Genomic DNA, 22,967 nt, shown 5'->3' on the forward strand with positions numbered 1-22,967 from the left:
GGGGATTACATGTGATCATTTATCATTGATGGAGAGAAGGCTGAGAATCGGAGCTGGAACTAGACAGGCATGAAGCCTCCTAATTGAATTGTAACTAGGGATTAATTGGCACAAACAATATAACAATCGGGTTTTATAGTTATGGTCAGCTAGGCATGGAGAGCAAGTACAGTTTGTTTTCCATGAGCTTGGGATGTCTGTTACTAATGATTGATCATATCATGTAACAATGTAACAATCAGGTTCAGCTAGGCGTGAAGAGCAGGTTCGTACAGTGTGTGCAAAAGCAGGGAAAAACCTACAAGCAAAACTTCTCAGAAAGCAAGAGAAAGGAGGAACAAGGCTTCCCCAAAATGGAGCAGTTTTGTGCAGAAAGAAGACTTCCCTTTATCTCCCCCTTTCTTTTCTTGTTTGCGAGGCATTCTGGGTAGATAAGGCAAAAATATTTCAGGATTAGTGGTGTGCCAACAAATGCCCAAAATAAGTTCGCCAGGGTCGATGGGACAAAAATATTTCGGGATACGTGGTTTGCCAACGCATGCCCAAAATAAATCCGTCCAGGATCGATGGGACAAGAATACTTCGGGATACGTGGTTTGCCAACGCATGCCCAAAATAAGCCCGTCCACATCTCACCTTAGGTTTACTGTTGGTGTTGCCATTTCGCAAAGTAGGCAGCAAGGAGTTTATTAGGTGGTTGAGGGGGAGAGAGAAGCCGAGAGAAAAGACTTATGAGGCCAGGAACGCATTGAAGGAAGCAACATAACAAAATTAAGATGCATATAATGACAAGGGCGTATTGAAAGAGATTACGAAGCCAGGTAAGATTAGGTAGTAAGCCACTGGGTGAAAGAATCCCAGAGGCCAGAAAAAGCAACGTCTTGTTTAATGTGGTGTGTGAGATTTTGCAAATGAGAGATCTGCTTTTGGATGGCTTTGGAATTATCAGTAATATTAAAACAACACATGTTGTCAACTTGTTCACATCCATAATGATGAATCATCAATAGATAATCAATAGCACAATTTTGTAAAAGTCCATTGTGTAGTCCACTCTGTTCTTTATTCAAAAGGTGAAGAGCTTCCGAAGTAAAATTCAGGGCGTTTTCTGCAGAATAAGCTGAATAATTAATGTTCATACGATTCCGTACAGCCAATCCAGGGACTCCTAAGAGAGAAACAACTAAAGAGATATATTCAGACCTACTGAGAAAGGAGACAAAAGCATCACAATCATTAGTCAATTTCACAGAGCAGCGATATCATGAGTGGGATAAAGGATCCAGAACTCCTGGAATAACCTGGATTCCTTCTTTGGCCGCAGAAAATTTGGGTAAAATTAAACCTGCGACTTTAGGAGGTAGTGGGCCTGCCAATTGGGTGGTCATAAGCACAATTTCACCAGGTAAAAACAGTGTCTTTGGTTTTTTGATTAATTAAGTTGATGGTAAAATCAGAGCGTGTATCCTTTGAGATGGTTTTAATAGTGGAGACTAACGGCGGAGGGCTCCCTATTTGTCCTGGCCCGGGAGTGGGGCCCCTAAGGAGTTTCCCGAACTCCTGCACTGATTTGCCCAATGATAGCCTTTACCGCACTTTGGGCATTTCTTGGAAGGCTTAGCCTTATTGGCATCACCATTCCTGTTTGCACCCCTGCCAGGGGCTCTGCATTGTTTAGCAAAATGACCTGGGCAATTGCAGTTGAAGCAGTTGCTATTCCCTCCAGCATTCCTGTTACATAGGAGGATTTGAGACCAGAATCAACAATGGCCCTTCTTAATTCTCGCATTACAGAATAAGAAAGGGTTTCATATAGCACCTGTTGTTGTGCTGTGCCTGGGTTTGCATAAGAAATAGGGAAAGCAGATGGCAACACCCCAGCCCACTCAGACTCTTCCTCTAAGGATAGGAGCCCTTTCTGCCTTGCTTGAGAAAGTGCAACACGGACAGCTCCCTTGAAACAGGCAGGAGCTGAGGCAGGCAAGGGAGGGGTGGAAGGAGGGAGGGAAGAAAGTGGGGGGGAAGAAAGAGGGGGGGAAGTGGTGTGCAGGAGGCAAAAGCTTAGGATAAGGAGGGGGGTTGTCTCCAACAGACAGAGATGCAGGGGCCGAGGGAGACGCCTGGGACGCCTGAGGTCCAAATTTTGCCACGGCATCTGCGCACTTCTGCCAAGTTAGCAGACAGTGGATAGGAGCCCTGGGCTCTGCAAAAAAGGTCTTTCCAATCTTTTGCCAGGTCTCTACCCCCAAGGAACCTGCCTCAGGGTACCAGGGGCATTGGAATGCAATCTCACATAACAAACGTTCAATTTCCTTTAAAGAAACATGAGCACCTGCACCTCTCTGTCTGACTAAATGAAGCAGTTCAGTAGCATGCACTTTCTGGGACTTTGTAAGCTCCCCCCCCCCCCCATACTCACGGTGTAGCCGGCTAAGACTTCTCCAGTCGAGTGAAGTATGAGGCTGGCTGACTGCTTCGGCTGCGCAAGGGATCTGGCACGTCGTGGGTCACCAGATGTAGAAATGAAAAATCACGGGAGACGAGAGAGGCAGGTGTAACATGAGGCGTCTGTCAGGGCGGACCCTGAGAGCCTATTTTATTGAATATTGCAAGCATTGCCAAAAGTGTGCCTGTGGCTGATTGGTTGATACATACACACAGAAACTTGTAATTGGTTAACATAAGTACTAAGGCGGGAATTACATGTGAAAGGTGGGGATTACATGTGATCATTTATCATTGATGGAGAGAAGGCTGAGAATCGGAGCTGGAACTAGACAGGCATGAAGCCTCCTAATTGAATTGTAACTAGGGATTAATTGGCACAAACAATATAACAATCGGGTTTTATAGTTATGGTCAGCTAGGCATGGAGAGCAAGTACAGTTTGTTTTCCATGAGCTTGGGATGTCTGTTACTAATGATTGATCATATCATGTAACAATGTAACAATCAGGTTCAGCTAGGCGTGAAGAGCAGGTTCGTACAGTGTGTGCAAAAGCAGGGAAAAACCTACAAGCAAAACTTCTCAGAAAGCAAGAGAAAGGAGGAACAAGGCTTCCCCAAAATGGAGCAGTTTTGTGCAGAAAGAAGACTTCCCTTTACAACTAATCAGCACGCTTTCAGGGGATAAATCCCCGGGGGAGGATATGATACCACCTGAGGTATTCTTATCGATACTAAACTCTTCACCCTGCTTGGGACTTGACTTGTGCAATTTCAGCCTCCCAGGATTAAACGCACATGCAAAATGAGCAGTTACTCTTTTCCATATCTACTTCTCCTACAGTTCTATTGTTCTATCTCATTCAAGGATTAAAAGGTCTTAAAGAACAATTATAAGGTATATTATCGCACACCGAGTATTGCTCATTGCCTTTTTGTTCTAAGTCAGTGTCAGGTTCCCATCCCAAAACACGACGTCTCTTACTTGAGAGTAAAGGGGAGATCTTTATATAGGATAACAGAAGTATTGACTCAGCAGCCAAGCACTGGGTCTGGAAGTCAGGAGTCTGAGGTAGTCAAGATCCCAAGGTGAGTGGGCATGGCAAGAGGTTCATAACCACACAGACACTACAAAGATGTCCCTACAGTTGATGTGCTCTTCCTGCCAAGCTCTTCAAGACAACGCAGAGTGAGCTCATGCACAAGACGCTCTTGCCCAATGCTCCGGGTGGGTGAGTCTGATCCCACCTACAAAGGTGTCCCCAGGCTCTTGAAGATTAGACAATCATTATTATTACCTGTGGGACGCGGGTGGCGCTGTGGGTTAAACCACAGAGCCTAGGATTTGCCGATCAGAAGGTCGGTGGTTCAAATCCCCGCGGCGGGGTGAGCTCCCGTTGCTTGGTCCCTACTACTGCCAACCTAGCAGTTCGAAAGCACGTCAAAGTGCAAGTAGATAAATAGGTACCACTCTGGTGGGAGGGTAAAGGGCGTTTCCGTGCGCTGCTCTGGTTCTCCAGAAGCAGCTTAGTCATGCTGGCCACATGACCCGGAAGCTGTCTGCGGACAAACGCCGGCTCCCTTGGCCTATAGAGCGAGATGAGCGCACAACCCCAGAGTCGGTCACGACTGGACCTAATGGTCAGGGGTCCCTTTACCCTTTACCTATTATTACCTTTATAGCCCACCTTTCCTCCAATGAGCCCAAAGTGGGGCACACAATTCTACCTCTCTTCACAACAGCCCCATGAGGTAGGTCAGGCTGAGAGATGGTGACTGACCCAAGGTCAGCTAGCAAGCTTCAGGGTCAGTTGGGGGTTTGAACCCACATCTCCCAAGTTCTAGTCCAGCACTCTAACCATTACACCACCCTGGCTCTCTGGTCATCAGTCTCCAACTCTGCCTCCACCCCTACCTGTTCAGCCCCTTCCCCTTGCTGGTCAAGAGGGGCAGGGGAGAGAGTCAGCAGTTCTGCCCCCCCCCCCTTGTACCTGACACAGGGACCTTCCTCTGCCGTCCCTAGGTGCCAATCTTACAGCCCGTCACCTGCTCCTCCTTCTTCCTCCCATCTTGGGCTGCCAAACCAGGCCAGATTCCAGGGCCTGCCAAGGATATTTTGACACCTGAGGCAAACCACAAAATGGTGGGGGGCACCTCCCAAAGGGCAAAAGGGGTGAGGGAAGATCTAATATCAGGAACAAGGAAGAAATGACAATCTGTATCAAAAGCAAGGGTGGGAAGAGACGAGCAGTGCCTCCTATTTGCCAGGATGCCTCTGTAATAGTAATAATAATAATAATTTATTTATACCCCGCCCTTCCCGGTTCAAAAACTGGGCTCAGGGCGGCTAACAACAAATTTAAAACACTTAATTGTAAAAGCAGCATAAAATACAGCATAAAAACATGAATAACAATAAAATTCAAAATTCAGAAATCAATTTAGGGGAAATAAGCATTAGATAACCCCCAAGTCTAGCTGGCTGAATTGGTCCTACTTGGGCCAGCGAGGAGGCCAGGGGAGAATTAGCTGTGGGGTCTCAGAGCGGGTGATCTTCATAAAAGGGGAGGGGGAGGGAAGAGAAGGGAAATAAAAGATCAGGCTGAATTCAAATTAAAGGCCAGGCGGAATAGCTCTGTCTTACAGGCCCAATGGAAGGAGGTTAAATCCTGAAGGGCCCTAGTCTCATGGGACAGAGCATTCCACCAGGTCGGAGCCATCACTGAAAAGTCCCTGGCCCTGGTGGAGGATAGCCTGACTTCCTTAGGGCCCGGGACCTCTAAACTATGGTTATTCATGGACCTTAGGTCCTCTGTGGGGCATACCAGGAGAGGTGGTCCCGTAAAGAGAGGTGGCATTGGGGGGTTGCTGGCTTCCAAGGAGCATGCTGGGGCTGTTGCTCTCACCATGGCAGGGGCAGCAGCCAATGCATTCGCTGGAGGCCGAATCTGCTGTCCCTATGAATGCTGCCTCCTAAGGCGGTTGCCTCAACTTGCCTCATGGTTGGGCCGGCCTTGCCAAATCCTTACAGGACTGAGGGGCCCACAACAGTAAGCTTTGTCATTTACACAATTTCCCAGTTCCCACCCACCCAATCTACTGTAGTTGGAAGATTTTTGTTTTTCCAGAATTGGGCCTTGCATCATCATCATCTTGTCCCAATCAGCACACAACTGAGCATTTCTGTATTAGGGGCTCTTAGCTTCTTGTTTGCAATGTTTTGAGATTTCCTGTGACTGCATCCGGGAGAACTGCCTAAAAAAAACGTGTCTGTCGGGGGAAATTTGCCCCAAACCCCTGATGAATCTTTGTGAGGACTTTAAAAATCAGAAACCAGTTTAATCCCCACAACAACCCTGTGAGGTAGGTTAGGCTGGTCCAAGGTCAAGAGCAGGGGATCCGAACCCTGGTCACCTATGTCCTAGTCCAGGGGTCTGCAACCCGCGGCTCCGGAGCCGCATGTGGCTCTTTTACACCTTTGCTGCGGCTCCGGGGCGGATACTAGCGAGGGGAGGAGGCGCATTGTGCGCCCCGACACTCCCCACTGTGGCGGGCGCTGTGCTGGCTGTGGCGTCGCATGGGGGCGGTGCGTGTGTTAGTCATGCACCGTACCGAGGTCACCTTCCCACCCGCTCGTTCGCCCGCTACATTGTAAGGGGCATGTACGCTGGTCACTGCATTGAAAGGGGGCATGTATGCTGGTCACTGTTTTGAAGGGGAGTGAAGAACACACACACTCTGCAAAAACAAATCAGGAGGGATGCCCAATAAACAGGCTGTCAGGAGGAGCTGTCCATGGACCATTTAGTCAGGCATGGGCAAACTCCGGCCCTCCAGATGTTTTGGAACTACAATTCCCATCATCCCTAGCTAACAGGACCAGTGGTCAGGGATGATGGGAACTGTAGTCTCAAAACATCTGGAGGGCCGGAGTTTGCCTATGCCAGGTTTAGCTATTCTTATGTTCTTAAAGAAGTTGCAAGAGATAATAACCGCCTGACAAAATGTCCCTCTTCTTCCCCCCACAGCTGAGACTCAATTATGGAAACTACCGGAAGAAGCACTGATAGCAAGGCAGTGCCAGAACCAAAGCCCATAGTCCGCAAATGGGTGAGTTTGGACATGGCCAACCCCCTGCAATGCAGGAATATGCAGCTGTCCCACATGGGGATTGAACTTGCAACCTTGGCATTATCCCCACCATGCTCTAACCGTCCAATTTGACCTAGGAGGCCATTTTAAAAATTCAACCCTCCCACATCAAACAAGTGACATCACACAACCAGAATACTGGGGAGCGTTCTGCTTTTGCACTCAGGTCCTGCTACGTTCTTTTATAAATGGTGCTGCCAGCTCCCAGAAGCCTTTAGTCCAGCAATAGGGGGATCTGTGGGCCTTCTAGATACTGCTGGACTGCAGCTCCCACTAGCCCTGACTACTGACCATGCTGGCTTGGGGCTGATGGGAAATGGAGTCCAGCAATACCTGGAGGGCCACAGGTTATATCACCTTGCACCATAAACACTCCTCCTATGAGCAGAACTCTGCCCACACTGCCTTAAGATCCAAGCCATTTGTCTTTCATTAACTATGTCCTATGCATTGATGGGGACACGGGTGGCGCTGTGGGTTAAACCACAGAGACTAGGGCTTGCCGATCAGAAGGTTGGCGGTTCGAATCCCCGTGACGGGGTGAGCTCCCGTTGCTCGGTCCCTGCTCCTGCCAACCTAGCAGTTCGAAAGCACATCAAAGTGCAAGTAGATAAATAGGTACCACTCTGGCGGGAAGGTAAACTGTGTTTCCATGCGCTGCTCTGGTTCGCCAGAAGCGGCTTAGTCATGCTGGCCACATGACCCGGAAGCTGTACGCCGGCTCCCTCGGCCAATAAAGCGAGATGAGCGCCGCAACCCCAGAGTCGGTCACAACTGGACCTAACGGTCAGGGGTCCTTTTACCTTATGCATTGATGAACGCTTTGCCTGACAGATGCTCTTATCTGCTGCTTTGATTTCCTGCAGGAGGTGACAAATTCGCTTCTCCGAACAGTGCTGGTCACCAGCTTGGGATCTATCCAATATGGTTACAACCTCTGGATGGTCTATTCCCCAGTGCTGGTAAGATGACCCTGCAGTACAGGCGGTTTCTTACAACAGGGGCTTCTGACTAAGCTTCTGGGAGTCAGCGAGTCATGGAACAGTAGAGTAGGAAGAGACCCCCAACAGTCATCTAGTTGAGCCCCCTGCAATCCAGGAATCACAGCTAAAGTCATCAGAGATATTTTCAGGTTGTATCTAGGGGTGGAGAGAAATCTGAAATAGTTTGTGTTTTAAGGGCACATCTACATAGAACACACATTCCAAAACAAGTTGCCAACTGGAACACCTGTCAAAATTCTTCTCAGAATTTTGTGGTGCAATGCTTCAGCTAGTGTACAGTGGTACCTCGGGTTACATACGCTTCAGGTTACAGGCTCTGCTAACCCATAAATACAGTAGTACCTCGGGTTAAGAACTTTGCTTCAGGATGAGAACAGAAATTGTGCGGCGGTGGCACAGCAGCAGCAGGAGGAGGCCCCATTAGCTAAAGTGGTGCTTCAGGTTAAGAACAGTTTCAGGTTAAGAACAGACCTCCAGAACGAATTAAGTTCTTAACCTGAGGTACCACTGTGTACAAAAAATAAAATGTGTATATTAGTGCAGATAAATGCATATGTATTAGTTAAAATAAGATAGGCTTCTCACCAAGTTTTACTCAGCGTAGAGCCATAGGGGTCTCCTAACAACTCTCAGCATCCTTAACAAATAAATCATTTGGTGACGATGGAGCCTTGGTCTCTTGCAGCAAAAACTCAAAAGAGTCTAGTGGGACTTTAAAACAGGTGTGGAAGATCTTTCTTCAGCCAAGGCTCACATTCCCTTCTGAGCAACCATTAGTAGATGCCGTTGGTGGAAAAGGCTGGAGGAAGAACCGTTTACAGAAAGAAGAAAACAATGAAATGCTTAGGGTTTTATTTTACAAAGTTGAAATCAACTATTTAAAACCTTTTTAAAAAATTAAAATCAACGGTAAGTCGAAAACCAGATTCAAACAGACACCAACACTCTATGTGTCTGTATAGGCTTTCTCAAAAGAAAACGTTTTTAGCAGTCGCCGAAAAGAATACAGTGAAGGCGCCTGCTTGATATCAAGAAGCAGGGAGTTCCAAAGTGCAAATGCTGCCACTCTAATAGAGAGAAGTTCTACATATGAGTATTATGTGGCACCTGCAGGGGTGCCAGTTCCTTCTGATTAGGATGTGTTGTGGATACACTAACCCTGCCCATGATATGATTTCCTCTCTTAGCTCATGGAAGACATGGGTCATGCTGCGAAGAATCCAGGAGAGCAGCAGTATCTGCACTTCATGCTAGGCCTTGCCATCAGTTTGTTCCCTATTGGAGGCCTTACTGGAGCACTCATCGCAGGAGTCATGGTGGATGAATATGGAAGGTATATATAGATGACCTGGTGATTAGTGAACTTCCAGTCCTAACTTTGGACGTGGGGCAGGTGGGCAGGGGAGTGGGGCTTCTGCTGAGCCCTGTCTCCCCAGCTGAGGCTCGATTTAACTTCTGGCTGAGGAGGTTCACCCTGTAAAAAGGCATCCCACATTTTAACAAAAGATATTCAGCCAGCCGAAGTAATGCTATCGTTTGGGTGGCATTCGACAAAGCAGACCCATTCAAATGAATGAGCCAGCCTGAGCGAGCCCCCCCCCCCCCTGATTTCATTGGGTCATCTCTGAGCAAAACTCAGCCAATGACTGCCCTTAGATTTTAATCAGAAATGCAAGGAATCTTGCCAAAGACATATTGCCATTGAGATGGCTGGTGTGGATCAGACACCGCATCAAAGGAAAGGAAAGAAGTATCCAGCCTCTGCTTCATGGTTCCCCTTGTTCTGTGGACTTTCTCCATGCTCATAGGGCTGCGTACATACCATGTATTCGAAGCACAAGGCTTTCCCCAAAGAAACCCGAAGACTGCAGTGTACCTTTCACAGTGCTACACTTCCTGGCACCCTTAACAAGCTACCATTCCCAGGATTCTTTGGATTACAGGAACCACTGTTTAGAAAGTGCCCAAGTTTTTATTTTGATTTTCCTATTCCCTCCATATCCCTTTTCCTTCCGTGACTTCTGTTGTTGTTGTGGGAGGGGTCTTTTTAGATTGTAAGCCTGCAGGTAGGGACTGGCTGCCTTGCTTTGGTTTTACTAAGCCTCCCTGGGATCCCTTTTGGTATAAAATTAAGCTAAACATATGACCAGAATTAAATAAGTCTTGAAAATAAGTAGCCGGGTTGCCAGGTTATACGGCTTTATGATCCCAACTACGGTCATTCCCCTTCCCTCTCTGGTCCTGCACCCACCATGTCCTTGGAGGATTCTTCTGGGATGAACAAGTGACGCAGGTGTATCTTTGACTGAGCCGGGATTAGAGATTTAACGCCGGCAAAGCCAGAAATCAGCCCGCTGAGACGCATGACCTCCCAAACTGCTCCTCCTGGCAGATCTTGCTTCCCCCAAAGGATGCGGGGAACTCTTCCAATCATTCCACATGTTCCTTGGCCCAGTCATTCCCTTCCTTTCCCCACTCTTTCCAGGAAAGGGGCCTTGCTGATCAATTGCTTCTGCTCCATGGTGTCCTCTATGTTTATGGTTTGCGCCACTGTGGTGCAAGCCTTCCTGTTTACGATGCTTTCACGCTTCATCGTTGGAATAACCATAGGTGAGTTGGACTACTTCCTGGATTTAGTGAGGGTGTGGGGTTAAGAGAAAATTCCCTGTTCTGAAATCTGAGTTGGGAAGGAACCAGTGCTTGCAATTCAAAGACATCTCAAAAGAAGAACCTCCCCACCACCACCACCTCCATATACTGCTTTGGGGAGCCTCCAGCCCATGGGCCAAACCTGGCCCACCAGCAGGGATGTAGCTGACAATAATGATAGCAATTATAAATATTTTTTAAAAGACCGTTTAGAAAGAGCAACAGCACACACATCGGCCAGATTTGGATCCAAGACAGATACCAGCTACTGAAATAGCAAGTGCCAAAAAGGCAATAGAGAAGGCGCCTGCCTGATACGCAGTGGGAGGGAGTTCCAGAGGCTACGTGCCGCCAAACTAAAGGCCTGATTCTGGCCATCATGTGGAATGGACCTCCTGGTAGGATGGCATCTGCAGGATGCCCTCTCTTGCAGAACACAATGACTAGTTGGGTAAGTGGGAGATGTTTGTATGCTTCTATGGCTGTCACATGCCTACTGTGAATAATGCCTTGATTTATCCCCTAACCAGGCATCTTCTACATCGTGGTCCCATTGTACCTCATAGAGATCTCCCCACTGAACATGAGGGGAGCCATTGGCATGCTGCCGCATTTCTTTCTAGCTGTAGGTGTCCTCCTGGCTCAGATACTCTCTTTTCCTGAAATGCTGGGGAACGAAGAAGGTAAATCAGAGAGGAGCATCTCTTAGCCCAAAGGTCATGGTAGAATTGTAGAGATGGAAGGTATTGCCAGGGGTCATTTAGTCCAACATGCTGCAATGCTGGAAAGAGTCCCCAACAGATGACTCAACTCCCAATGAAGAAGAGCTTGCCAACTTCTGAGGGAGACAGTTCCACGACCCCTCCAGTTCCATGTAGTGCTCACAAGCACCAGTGAACCCCCACCAGTACCACCTATGGTGCCCACAAAAAGTCTTACATGTGCCCACTTGGATCCCAGGATCGGACAGCCAGCGACCCATCAGTTCTGAACAGAGGAGAAGTACAGTGGTAGCTTGGTTCTCAAACTTAATCTATTCCGGAAGTGCGTTCCAAAACCAAAGCATTCCAAAACCAAGGCGTGCTTTCCCATAGAAAGTAATGCAAAACGAATTGATCCGTTCCAGACTTTTAAAGACAACTCCTAAAACAGCAATTCAACATGAATTTTACTAACGAGACCATTGATCCATAAAATGAAAGCAATAAACAATGTACTGCAGGCACACAATCAATCAGTAGCTGAACTGGGTTCCACACAGTCACAAAAACAAAAAAGAGCCACAAAAACGCAAAATAAATAACAAAAACAAACAGACCTCAGCGTACCACTCAAAACGGAAGTGTGGCACTCAAACCAGTGTAACACTTAAAACAGAGGACATTCGGCTTCCGAAAAAAGTTCGCAAACTGGAATACTTACTTCTGGGTTTGCAGTGTTTGGGTTCTAAGTTGTTTTGAGTACCAAGGCGTTTGAGAACCAAGGTACCACTGTACAGAGACCTTCTCTCTGTGAGCAAGCATAGCGATGGCTGATATAGGTGCCTCCCCCTGCCTGTTGATGTGGGGCACACCCATGGTTATGTCTCTTTTCTTTGCTTTTCCCCCCTTTTAAACGTGGCCACCATAACGCCCTGCTTCCACAGCAGCCATTTCCCCACATCCCCACGGCAGCCATTTTGTATTATACCCCCATGGCAGCCATTTTGTCTCATGCCACACTTTCCCTCATGGCAGCCAATGGCTAGCACCGACGGCACTTCCCCAAAGGTGCCCACTGACCCAGGAAGGCCATTGATTCCCTCCCTTAGCGTTGGGCAATTCTGTTGTGCCATCTGAGCTGATACTTTTCAAGAGCCAGGGTGGCATGGTAGTTAGAGTGCCGGGCTAGGACCTGGGAGGCCAGGGTTCAAATCCTGGCTCAGACATTGGGCCATTCCCAGTCTCTCAGCCTAACCTCCCTCACAGGGTTGTTGTGAGGATAAGATGGGGAGGAAGAGAACCACGTACGCCACCTTGAACTCCTTCGAGGAAAGGTGGGGTGTAAATGTAATAAATAAAATGAATTGCTCCTTCTTGCGCAGATTGGCCAATACTGACAAGTGTCCCTGGAATACTGGCATTATTTCAGACCATTGTCGTTCCTTCCTTCCCCGAAAGCCCCAGGTATCTACTGATTCAGAAAAATGATGAAGAAAAGGCCATGCTAGGTAACCACATACATGAACCACTTACATATTGGAGGGTGAGGGATAATAACATTCAAAGTCTTATTAGTGTTGACCTGAGGAGGCAATCTGAGAATACAACTGATAGCGCCTAGTGCTTTTTCTGGATGAAACATGGTGTTGTATGTTTGGTGGGGTGAGTCTGGATGGCCTCTTAGGCAACACCCCAAATCTGTCATTCTTGGTTCTCAGAGAGAGAACAGCTGAAATCATTATACTGAATCATACCATTGGTCCATCTAGCTCAGTATTGCTTACACGGACTGGCAGCAGCTCTCTGGGGTTTCAGGCAGGGATCTCACCTAACCCTTCCCGGCGAGCCTTTTCAGTGGTGGCTCCCCTCTTGTGGAGGGCTCCAGTTTCTTCTTTCGAGGCGACCTCAGTTGTGTTTGTGGCATGTAATCCCTTGGTGCAGTCCAATGCAACATTCCTTGTTTCCCTAGAGTGGGCACAGGCAGGGGACATCCAGGGTAACTTCCTCTTCCACTGGTCTGGAGCATCCTCCCCCTGCATGTGACCTGGGAGATGGGCATGGCTCTGGCTGACTCCATCAAAGAGCCGAGTCATGCAGCTATTTTCTCAGTCTTAATTACTTGCTTCACTTGCTCTCTTGCTTGCTGCTCTCCTGCAGCCATTTTGTTCTCTTATTAATGTACCGTATTTTTCCGTCTATAAGACGCCCCCATGTATAAGACGCCCCCTATTTGGGGGGGACTCTGATTTAAGAAAATGGGAAAGATCTATCCGTGTATAAGACGCCCCCAAATTTTGGACATTATTTTTTAGGGAAGAAACCTAGTCTTATACACGGAAAAATATGGTAATTTTTGCTGTCTACTGTCACTCAGCCAGCTCTGAACAACAACAAGCAACATGTTGGCTAATAATATACTGACAATATTTTTTATAACACTAAACAGAAGACATATAATATGTGCATGGAGTCACAAACTAATAAGAATCGGATAAATTTTCCATAACCAGGAATGGTAGGATTGGTAAGTCACTGTCAAGGATGACTGAAATAGAGGCAGAATGCCTTTCCACAGTCAATATCCTATCCAAAATATAGTTGGAAGTGAGTTGGAGCATGGTGGTGCTACGGGCACAACACTACAAACGTGAAGTGATGGGTGCGCCAAATGTCACAATAGGGTGCAGCAGACAACAGTTCTTTCAGGATAATGAACTGTTTCAATGATGGATCTTCACCAGCAAATTAATAATCCCCAAAGGTACATCAAATGGCCATGGATCAGCTATCACTCAAAAGTAAGCTCTCAGCCAGCAGCACATGAGTTCAGTCTTCATATGAGATGAACTCACAGTTTGTTGGGTAACCGCTAAGTATAGCTTGCCTTTCTGGGATCAAATTGTGAACTGAAATGTGAGTAAACTTTTTGTTAGTTTACTCAGAAAGACTCTTGTGTCTTTATTCTTTTAAGCGGGAATAAACTTACCGTAACTAGGAGATTCAAAAGAATCTGCAAACTAGCTTTCAGCTATATTGAGGGGAATTTGCTCTGCTACACCACTTCACTAGCCTGAGTGAAGGAAGGATAATACTTATTCAATATATCCTTTCCTACTATCTTTAACATTCCCACAGTGTTTTCTGTGAAGCTCCATTGAATGTAGCAGAACACCCATCAATTGATTGATTGATTGATTGATTGATTGATTGACAGGTAATAGAACTAGAACACCATTCTCTTGAAACGGAAGCAGCTTATGTTTGCAGTGCTCCCAAACGCTTAGCTTTGGCGCATGCAGAACAGCTCCTCCTTGGTGTCTTTCTCCAGAGTGACCCTAGGAGCCAGTCTTCAGTGGCCGACTCACCTGTCTTCACTTAGATTGGCTCCAAGCATCACAACGGGTGAGGCGGAACATCTTCTCAGTGGCCAAAAAGCTGGCTGGGTGTCTCTGGGATGCTGGAGACCGGGAACCCACTGCAGAATTTGTAACTGGTCTTTGGCCCCCCTCCACTACACCTCTTGTGTTTGGTACTGCAAGAAACTCTCCCCACCAGCCTCCATCCCCTGCTATTCAAAGGCTTTTCCCTTGCTGCTTCTTTCCAGCCTTGCAGAAGCTGAGGCACAATGAGGACGTGCAGGAGGAGATAGAAGAGCTGCAGCAGGAGAAGATGGCTGAGAAGACGGAGAAGAGCATGAACTCACTTATGCTGCTGTGCTTCCCAAGCCTGCGGTGGCAAGTCATCTCAGTCATTATCTTGATGTGTGGCCAACAGCTCTCTGGAGTCAACGCAGTAAGGAAGGCAATATCCACAAGCGGTTAGAACAAGGGAGGGGAAGTGGGACCTTGGGTCATCCAGGTGTGGCTGGACTACAGCTCCCATCAACCCCAGCAAGGACGGCCAATGGCTGCGGGTGTTGAGAGTTGGCATTCCAAGGAAGCTGAGTGTTGGAAGATTCAGGACGGAGGAAAGGAAGGACTTCTTCATAGTTAAACTATGGAACTATGGCCCTACACAGGAGGCCGCGATGGCCACCAGCTCGGGCGGCTTTAAAGGAGGATTGGGCAAATTCGTGGCACAGGCAGCACTGCATTTAGGGTCACAAGCAGTATGGGCAGAGCTTGTTTTGCATCCAAGCTCCGTCAGCCTTTTGGGGGCCCAGCAGTGGCGTAGCGTGGGTTGTCAGCACCTGGGGCAAGGCAAGTAATTTGCGCCCCCTAACCCGTGGATTTGCACCCCCTAACCCGTGGGTTTGCGCCCCCTAACCCTAACCCCCAGATGTTGCGGCCGGCCCCCCCTGCACCCCCCCACGCTACGCCACTGGGGCCCAGTGGCCATGTTTGGAATGTTGAGGGGAGTGCCGTGGGCACCAGTCACAAAATGGCTGCTGGGCGGGGAGGAGACATGAAACAAAATGGCTGCCACATCCAAAAGAGCAGAAAAGGGGGCATCACCCCCAGATGGTGTGCGGATGCTGTTACAACAGCTGCCCCACCAACGGAGGCGGGGAGGAAGGCACCTACATCAGCAACTCTCTCCGAGACAGAAGCTCTTTGATGCTTGTGCTTGGCTTGTGGGTTTCCTGTAGGCATCTGGGTGGCCACTGTGGGAACAGGGGTGTTTTTATGAGCACAAAGAGGAAACAATCTCAAGCAGATTGTAGATTTCTGAGAAGATATTTACCAAGAGCGTTCACAGGCACCACAAGGGGTACTGGTAGGTACACCCACCCCTTGTGGGCACGACTGCAGTGACCTTTGATTCCCATATAGCCAGAGATTCAGAGGATTGCCTGCCTATGTTTGTTGGCAACAGTTCTTGTCTGTGCAGAAGAAATGTGAAGAGCTGGATTTAAGGCTGGAAAAGAAACAAATTTTCCCATCCCTAGTTTGGAGTTGGAGAGAAAGGATCTTAGGCTTCATTTTGTAGACAGTGCCTCCAAACCCTGAGTCAGCCACAGGACCATCGCCCAGTAAGCTAAAAGTCTCAGTTGTTTTGGTCTCATTTCAGGTATACTTTTATACAGAGAGAATCTACCTGTCTACAGGAACTGACCTAAATAATATCCCATACATCCGTTTAGCATCAAGCGTTGCCATCATCATTTCAGTCTTTGTCGGGGTAAGCCTGCCTTACTTTCGCCTTTTTTCTGCCCCTTAAAGTCTCAAAGCTCAGTCTGCTCCAAAGGATGTTCCTGCGCTGCAAACTTTAGCAGCAGTTTTGTGCCAGCACTTAGGAATACAGTGTACATACGCTTCAGGTTACAGACTCCGCTAACCCAGAAATAGTGCTTCAGGTTAAGAACTTTGCTTCAGGATGAGAACAGAAATTGTGCTCCGGTGGCACAGCAGCAGCAGGAGGCTCCATTAGCTAAAGTGGTGCTTCAGGAACGAATTAAGTACTTAACCCGAGGTACCACTGCACAGGAAGGCACCTTATACCAAGTCAGATACTTTGTGCATCTAACTCTGTATTGTCCACACTGACTGGCAGCAGCTCTCCAGGCTTTCAGCCTTTCCTGGCCTACCTGGCCTGAGCCTTGGAGCTCACAGCATTGACACTCCAACAGATCTTGCCTCCTCGTGAGGTTCCCGGGGAGATCACCAAGGCTAGTATAGAGCAGTATGTTCTTCTGTATGTCCAGCTTCCAGCACCAGCCAAAGTTCATACATACTCTCACTACACACAGCCCCACTTGGCTCCCTGTTCTCTATCAAGGTGAGGTGGTAAAAGACCCACCCGTTTGTTTCTGAGCCCTCTCTCTCACCCCCATTTTAAACTTACTAAGAACCCTGCAAGGTTGGTTAAGCTGAGACTGAGTGCTGCGTCCTTCCTTTTTCACATGCTTTCTTTCCCTTGCTGTTACATTCTCTAGATATTTTACGTTGACTCAATGGGGCGAAAGTTCCTGCTGCTCCTTGCTTTTGGCATGTGCACCATCCTCTGCATCGTATTAACCATGAACCTTGAACTTCAGGTTGGTTGGTTTTTCCCGAACTCTTCAAGCACCAATGTCCTCGAAAGCCAAGCGTTACTCCGTCGATTGCTCCTTGGCTATGTGCACGCTAGCAACTGAAAGAGCATCACTCCTTTTGATGGCTCTTTCTCTGTGTACGCATTAATACTTTGAAATGCAGCAACGTCGCTTCTCTTCTGCTGCGTTTCAAGTTGTGTTTTCACATTGCTGTGCACACCAGAGAGGAGGCACCTGGTGCATACTGCATGTTGGGTTTCCCCACCTCTGCAACCCACCTGCCCGCAGACAGATGAAGCTGTCAACTGCATATTTCTTTCACAAAATTTATATACCACTTGTTCATTAAATTAAAAAAGCCCTCAGAGTTTCACAATAGGAATAAAACAATGAAATTATTTCAACAGTTTATAACCACTACAGTCGTACCTTGAATCCCGGACACCCTGGAACTTGAACGTTTTGGCTCCTGAATGCCACAAACCTGGAAGTGAGTGTTCCGGTTTGCGAACATTCTTTTGGAACCTGAACGTCTGATGGGGCTTCCACGGCTTCTGATTGACTGCAGGAGATTCCTGCACAGTGGCGTAGCGTGGGGGGTGCAGGGGGGGCCGGCCGCACCGGGCGCAACATCTGGGGGTTAGGGTTAGGGGGCGCAAATCCACAGGTTAGAGGGCACAAATCCACGGGTTAGGGGGCGCAAATTACTTGCCTTGCCCCGGGTGCTGACAACCCACGCTACGCCACTGTTCCTGCAGCAAATCAGAAGCTGCAATTTGGTTTTAGACTTCCAATGTACAACTGTATCTTGAAACCTTTATTAAAAAAATTAAAACATGTGCTGGCATTCTACATTTCACCTAAACTGTTGAGCTAAGTCTGGGACTTTTTGCAGACCAAAAACTGCATGCCAGTGGTGGGTGGGGCTAATAGCAAAAGTAGGCTGAGCAATGAACTCACATCATTTGCCTTTGTAGAATAGGCTGGTTTCTGCACAGACCTTCCCAAACTCCTCTCTCACCTCCATCCAGGCATGCAAGAGGCATGATCAGAGTTCAAAGAGCACATTTCCAGCTGGGCAAAAACACACTGAAGGAGGGTGTGTGGAGCAAGGCTGATATGGCCTTGGAATAGGTAGCAGCTCTCTATAAATGAGTGTGAGTGATCGAGGCCTCGCATTAACATCGCTCCTATTTACACAGTTGATACGTGGGGACCATACCTTTATCAAAATGTCATATTTGGTTTGGATAATAATAATAATAATAATAATAATAATAATAATAATAATAATAATAATAATTTATTTATACCCCACCCATCTGGCTGAGTTTCCCCAGCCACTCTGGGCGGCTCCCAATCAAGTGTTAAAAACAGTACAGCATTAAATATTAAAAACTTCCCTGAACAGGGCTGCCTTCAGATGTCTTTTAAAGATAGGATAGCTGCTTATTTCCTTCACCTCTGAAGGGAGGGTGTTCCACAGGGTGGGCGCCACTACCAAGAAGGCCCTCTGTCTGGTTCCCTGTAACCTCACTTTTCGCAATGAGGGAACTGCCAGAAGGCCCTCAGCGCTGGATCTCAGTGTCCGGGCTGAACGATGGGGTGGAGACGCTCCTTCAGGTATACAGGACCATCAGGTATACAGGACCGAAGATTCTAACAACCCTTCTGTGCAGCACAAGGTGCTTAAAAAAGGACCAGATCTTTCCCTTGCTATCCCATCAGAGATGCTCCTCTGGCACTGGCACATTTTCAAGAAGGGGGCCAGGCCTCCCCCAAACCCTGCAGCAATCCTCAAGAGGACGCACCAGGACGAAGATGCTTGGCTGTACCGCGTCCTTTTGAGAATCGCCAGGGATGTGGCAGGGTGAAGCATGTTCGCAGGCCAAGTCAGCCTGGCCAGGTTGGGAGGGGTGTCGTGCGTGTGACATCATGCACATGTGGTGGGCGCAACTCATTTTGGGCACAACTCAGTGCCGCTGTCCTCTGGATTCTTCCCAATGGGAAGTGATCTCTCATGAGTAAACAGCGTCTGATTGACCAATAACATCAGCGATTACATCAAAAGCGCTTTGCCCAAACCTAGCAAGCTTGACACGCTCTCACAACTCTCTCCAACAGGGAGATGCCTTGTGGATGTCTTACGTCAATGCGCTCCTCATCAATATTTTCCTCATGGGACATGCCGTCGGACCTAGTAAGTGCTCAGGTGATACGCAGAGTTCCTTGGAGGAGGCGCAGGATGTGAAGAGCAAAAGGTTTCCCAGGACCGAGGGTGGTCAGGCATCCAAAGCCTTTATTTATCCTCAGCCCCTTCCACTACAGTGTGTCAGGAGCCAGAGTCAGGTGTAGATCAGCAATATAAAAAACACAGTGCCAGCAAAAACTCTTACAAAACAGCGCAGCCCTCATGATCCCAGCAACTCTTCCCTTTCCAGTGAGGTTAGGCCGACTCTCTCCTTGTCCTTCCACTGGCAGGTGAAGACTGTTTTATTCTGGCAGGCCTTTGGGAACTGACTGTTTTGTTGTTTTTAAGGAAAGGGTCGTAGTGTTTTTAGTGTTTTTATTATCTGCATTTTAACAGATTTTGGGCTTCTTTGTTTTTTCATTGTTTTAATCCCGTTACAGTTTAATGCAGAAGTCAGCAAACTTTTTCAGCAGGGGGCCGATCCACTGTCCCTCAGACCTAGTGGGGGGCCGGACTATATTTTGAAAAATATGTATGCACTAATTCCTATGCCCCACAAATAACCCAGAGATGCATTTTAAATAAAAGCACACATTCTACTCATGTAAAAACATGCTGATTCCCGGACCGTCCGCGGGCCAGATTTAGAAGGCGATTGGGCCGGATCCAGCCCCCGAGCCTTAGTTTGCCTACCCATGGTTTAACGTAATGGGATTAAATATGAGGTTACAGTTTCGTAAGATCCCTTGAGTCCCAGGTTCTGTGGAAAGAGCAGGGTACAAAAGAATAATGAAAATAATAGTAGATGGGTTTCTAAGACTGAAGAACACTGATCTACTGGGCTTCGTAGTGAACCACAGAAGTCCCACGATCCTGTTTTCTGTTGATGTTTGTTAATGGTATGTTCAGAAAATCTCCGAATAAAAGTAGTTTGTAGCACTTTACATGAAAAAACCATTTAAAAAATGGAATGCCATTTTGAGGCCAATGGTTTTATAGTATTAAAGACTGTTTGAAAGGTTTCTAATCTGCTTTTCAAGGGGGGAGACTTCACAAAGTGGTGTAGAAAATAAGCACCAAAGTATGGCCCAACTTTACAGGGGACGCGGGTGGCGCTGTGCGTTAAACCACAGAGCCTAGGACTTGCCAATCAGAAGGTTGGCGGTTCAAATCCCCGCAACGGGGTGAGCTCCCATTGCTCAGTCCCTGCTCCTGCCAACCTAGCAGTTTGAAAGCACCTCAAAGTGCAAGTAGATAAATAGATACCGCTCCGACGGGAAGGTAAATGGTGTTTCCGTGCACTGCTCTGGTTCGCCAGAAGCAGCGTAGTCATGTTGGCCACATGACCCGGAAAAACTGTCTGTGGATAAACATCGGCTCCCTCGGCCAATAAAGCGAGATGAGCGCCGCAACCCCAGAGTCGGTCACGACTGGACCTAATGGTCAGGGGTCCCTTTACCTTTATGGCCCAACTTTAAAACTTTTTAAAAATCTTCTTTGTGGTTAAAAAATATATAACAACAAATGGCCCCAACAAAATACCTCAATGCATGAGATGTGTGTGTGTGTTATTTTGTTGTTTTTGTTTTAACTATTTACTTGCGTTTTTACCTTGTATTTTATCCTGTGAACGGCCCTGAGAATATATATAAACATATATATAAACAGTTAAGCAGTTACTCAACAGAGGCAAGATTAAACCACTTTAAGAATAGTTCCCTTTTTTAAAAATAAAAATAAAAAAATCTCCTCCCAACAAGCAGTGAACTCTTTTCTCTACACAGGTGCTCTTCCCAACCTGATAATAGCAGAGATTTTCCTTCAGTCCTCGCGGTCCTCAGCCTATGTGGTCGGGGGTTTTGTGCATTGGTTCCTAAACTTCTTCAGCATTGTGACCTTCCTCAATATCCAGGTGAGTGATTCTGGTGGTCCGTGGGTGTTCTGAACCTTCTACAGCGAAGGGCTGTAGCTCAGCAGTAGAGCATCTGCTTGGCATGCAGAAGGATGTTGAGGACCTAGGAAGCTGCCTTGTCCCTCACTAGTCCATCTAGCTAAGCACTGTCTACACTGACTACCAGAGGCTCTCTAGGGTTTCAGACAGGGAGTCTTTCTCAGTCCTACTTGGAGTCGTCGGGGGTTGAACTGAGCACCTTCTACATGCAAGGCAGATGCTCTGACACTGAGCTATGGTATTTCCTGTAAAAAAACAAAACAAAACGTAAGATTCTAGTCCTCCTAATTCTAGGTAAAGGGTTGAATACAAACATAAGAAGCTGCCTTATATCAAGCCAGTAGTGTCTACACGGACTGGCAGTGGCTCTCCAAGGTTTCAGAGAAGGGGCCGCTCCCAGTTCCCCCTGGACTTGCCAGGGATTGAATTTGCCCCAGCCATGGGCATAGCCGGGGGGGGGGAATCTCTCCTCCCCTCCCCCCAAAATCAAGTAATTAAATAAAAATACTTAAGTAAAAGTATAAATTGTAGAAAAATATTGGCAGATTTTTTCCCCGAGCACTTGGGGTCAAAAGAAAGGAATTTAAAACAACTGCTGCTGAGACATTTCATTCTGAATCTGCTAGACAGAGCCAGACAGAGGATGATGACAGGTAGGTGTTCTCCCTGCCCCCTAAATCCTGGCTAGGCCTATGGCCATAGACCTTTCCCACCTTAGGTAGGATGGAGAAAGCACATTCCACGCCTACCCTCACCTGGTCCCAAAACTTCCCTTCTGGGGTGTTACTAGAGAGAGAGATGGAAACCAAGCCTTATGAGGAACAGTTGAAGGAGTTGGGTATGTTTAGCCTGGATAAGAGAAGACAGAGCACTGACAGAGAATTGTAGAGTTGGGCTCAAGTGTCATCTGGTAGCTATCTTCAAATATCTGAAGGGCTGCCACATAGAATACAGAGCAAGCTCTCCCCCCCCCCCATTGCTCCAGTCAAATGGCAAGAAAGAATATCCCAGGTAAACATCAGGCAGAACTGTCGACAGTGGAACCAGCTATGTCAGAGGATTCTCTGGCTGTAAATTCTGCACTGTAGCAGGGGGTGGGACCAGAATACCCTTGCCAGGGGGTCCCTTCCAACTCTACAATTCTATGATTCTATGAGATAACCCGGCCTTGAGTTCCTTGAAGGAAAAAAGCACTGGGGAAATATAATGTGCTAAATTAATAAGCTTATGCCTTTCTGTGGGTGGATCTACACACGGGGGGGGGGACCCCACTATAGATAAGTCATAAAAATTAAATCTTTATAACAAAAGAAAAAAAAACCCTCTATGTAAAATCACATAGAAAAGTTTCCTGCTCTACAGCGCCATCTGGTGTTGCATGTTTATAATACATTTAAAACTCAGTTTTTTGACTCATGTTGCTGAGCCCTGTTTCTCTCTCTGTGTGTGTTGCTGCTCCTGTTCCTTTCCAGAAATACATCGGATTCTTCAGCTTCCTCATCTGCTGTCCGATATGTGCTGCCACCTTCTTTTTCATCTTAAAGATGATCCCAGAAACCACGCACCAGACTTTTCTGGAAATCAGGAAGCAACTGCCCATCTACGTGGCCCAAAGGCAGATCAACAAGATGGAGCGAATGCCGAGGAGAAACACCAGGCGGGCGTTGGGGGAGGGGCAAAACCCCGTGTAGAATTTGATTATAAACATTTATAATCGAGCCATGATCCCAAGGGAATCTCTACGGTTGTCCATCAGCTGTCTCAGCACCGTTGACACGCCAGTATTGAGGTTTTGCCTCGGTTAATTCATTCCCCACCCTCCACCCTAAAGTGTGGGCTCCAAACTTAGGTGGGGTCCGAGAAATAACACACCCAAGTAGAGAGGTGCGTCTTCCACATT

The 22,967-nt window shown here is 47.4% G+C and overlaps 1 protein-coding gene and 1 long non-coding RNA gene across 2 annotated transcripts; one reads left to right on the forward strand and one right to left on the reverse strand.

Annotated features, from left to right (window-relative positions):
* The first annotated feature begins 6,330 nt into the window (after window positions 1-6,330).
* LOC308572463 (solute carrier family 2, facilitated glucose transporter member 5-like) lies at window positions 6,331-22,792 on the forward strand. Its single transcript, XM_081168558.1, has 12 exons — window positions 6,331-6,555; window positions 7,464-7,559; window positions 8,789-8,934; window positions 10,087-10,211; window positions 10,781-10,933; window positions 12,334-12,459; window positions 14,556-14,743; window positions 15,962-16,072; window positions 16,827-16,928; window positions 19,050-19,125; window positions 20,901-21,028; window positions 22,540-22,792. Exons 1-12 carry the CDS (start codon window positions 6,487-6,489, stop codon window positions 22,756-22,758), a joined length of 1,539 nt encoding a protein of 512 aa, XP_081024684.1. The 5' UTR covers window positions 6,331-6,486; the 3' UTR covers window positions 22,759-22,792.
* On the reverse strand, window positions 7,567-12,845 carry LOC308572511. The gene is made up of 3 exons (XR_014001789.1): window positions 12,736-12,845; window positions 8,187-8,400; window positions 7,567-7,736 (listed from the first exon to the last, which is right to left on the reverse strand). It is a non-coding gene; the product is annotated as an uncharacterized lncRNA (long non-coding RNA).
* Window positions 22,793-22,967: the final 175 nt, after the last annotated feature.

This window comes from Podarcis bocagei (assembly GCF_964188305.1).
Source record: "Podarcis bocagei genome assembly, chromosome: 13".
Classification (NCBI taxonomy): Eukaryota; Metazoa; Chordata; class Lepidosauria; order Squamata; family Lacertidae; genus Podarcis; species Podarcis bocagei.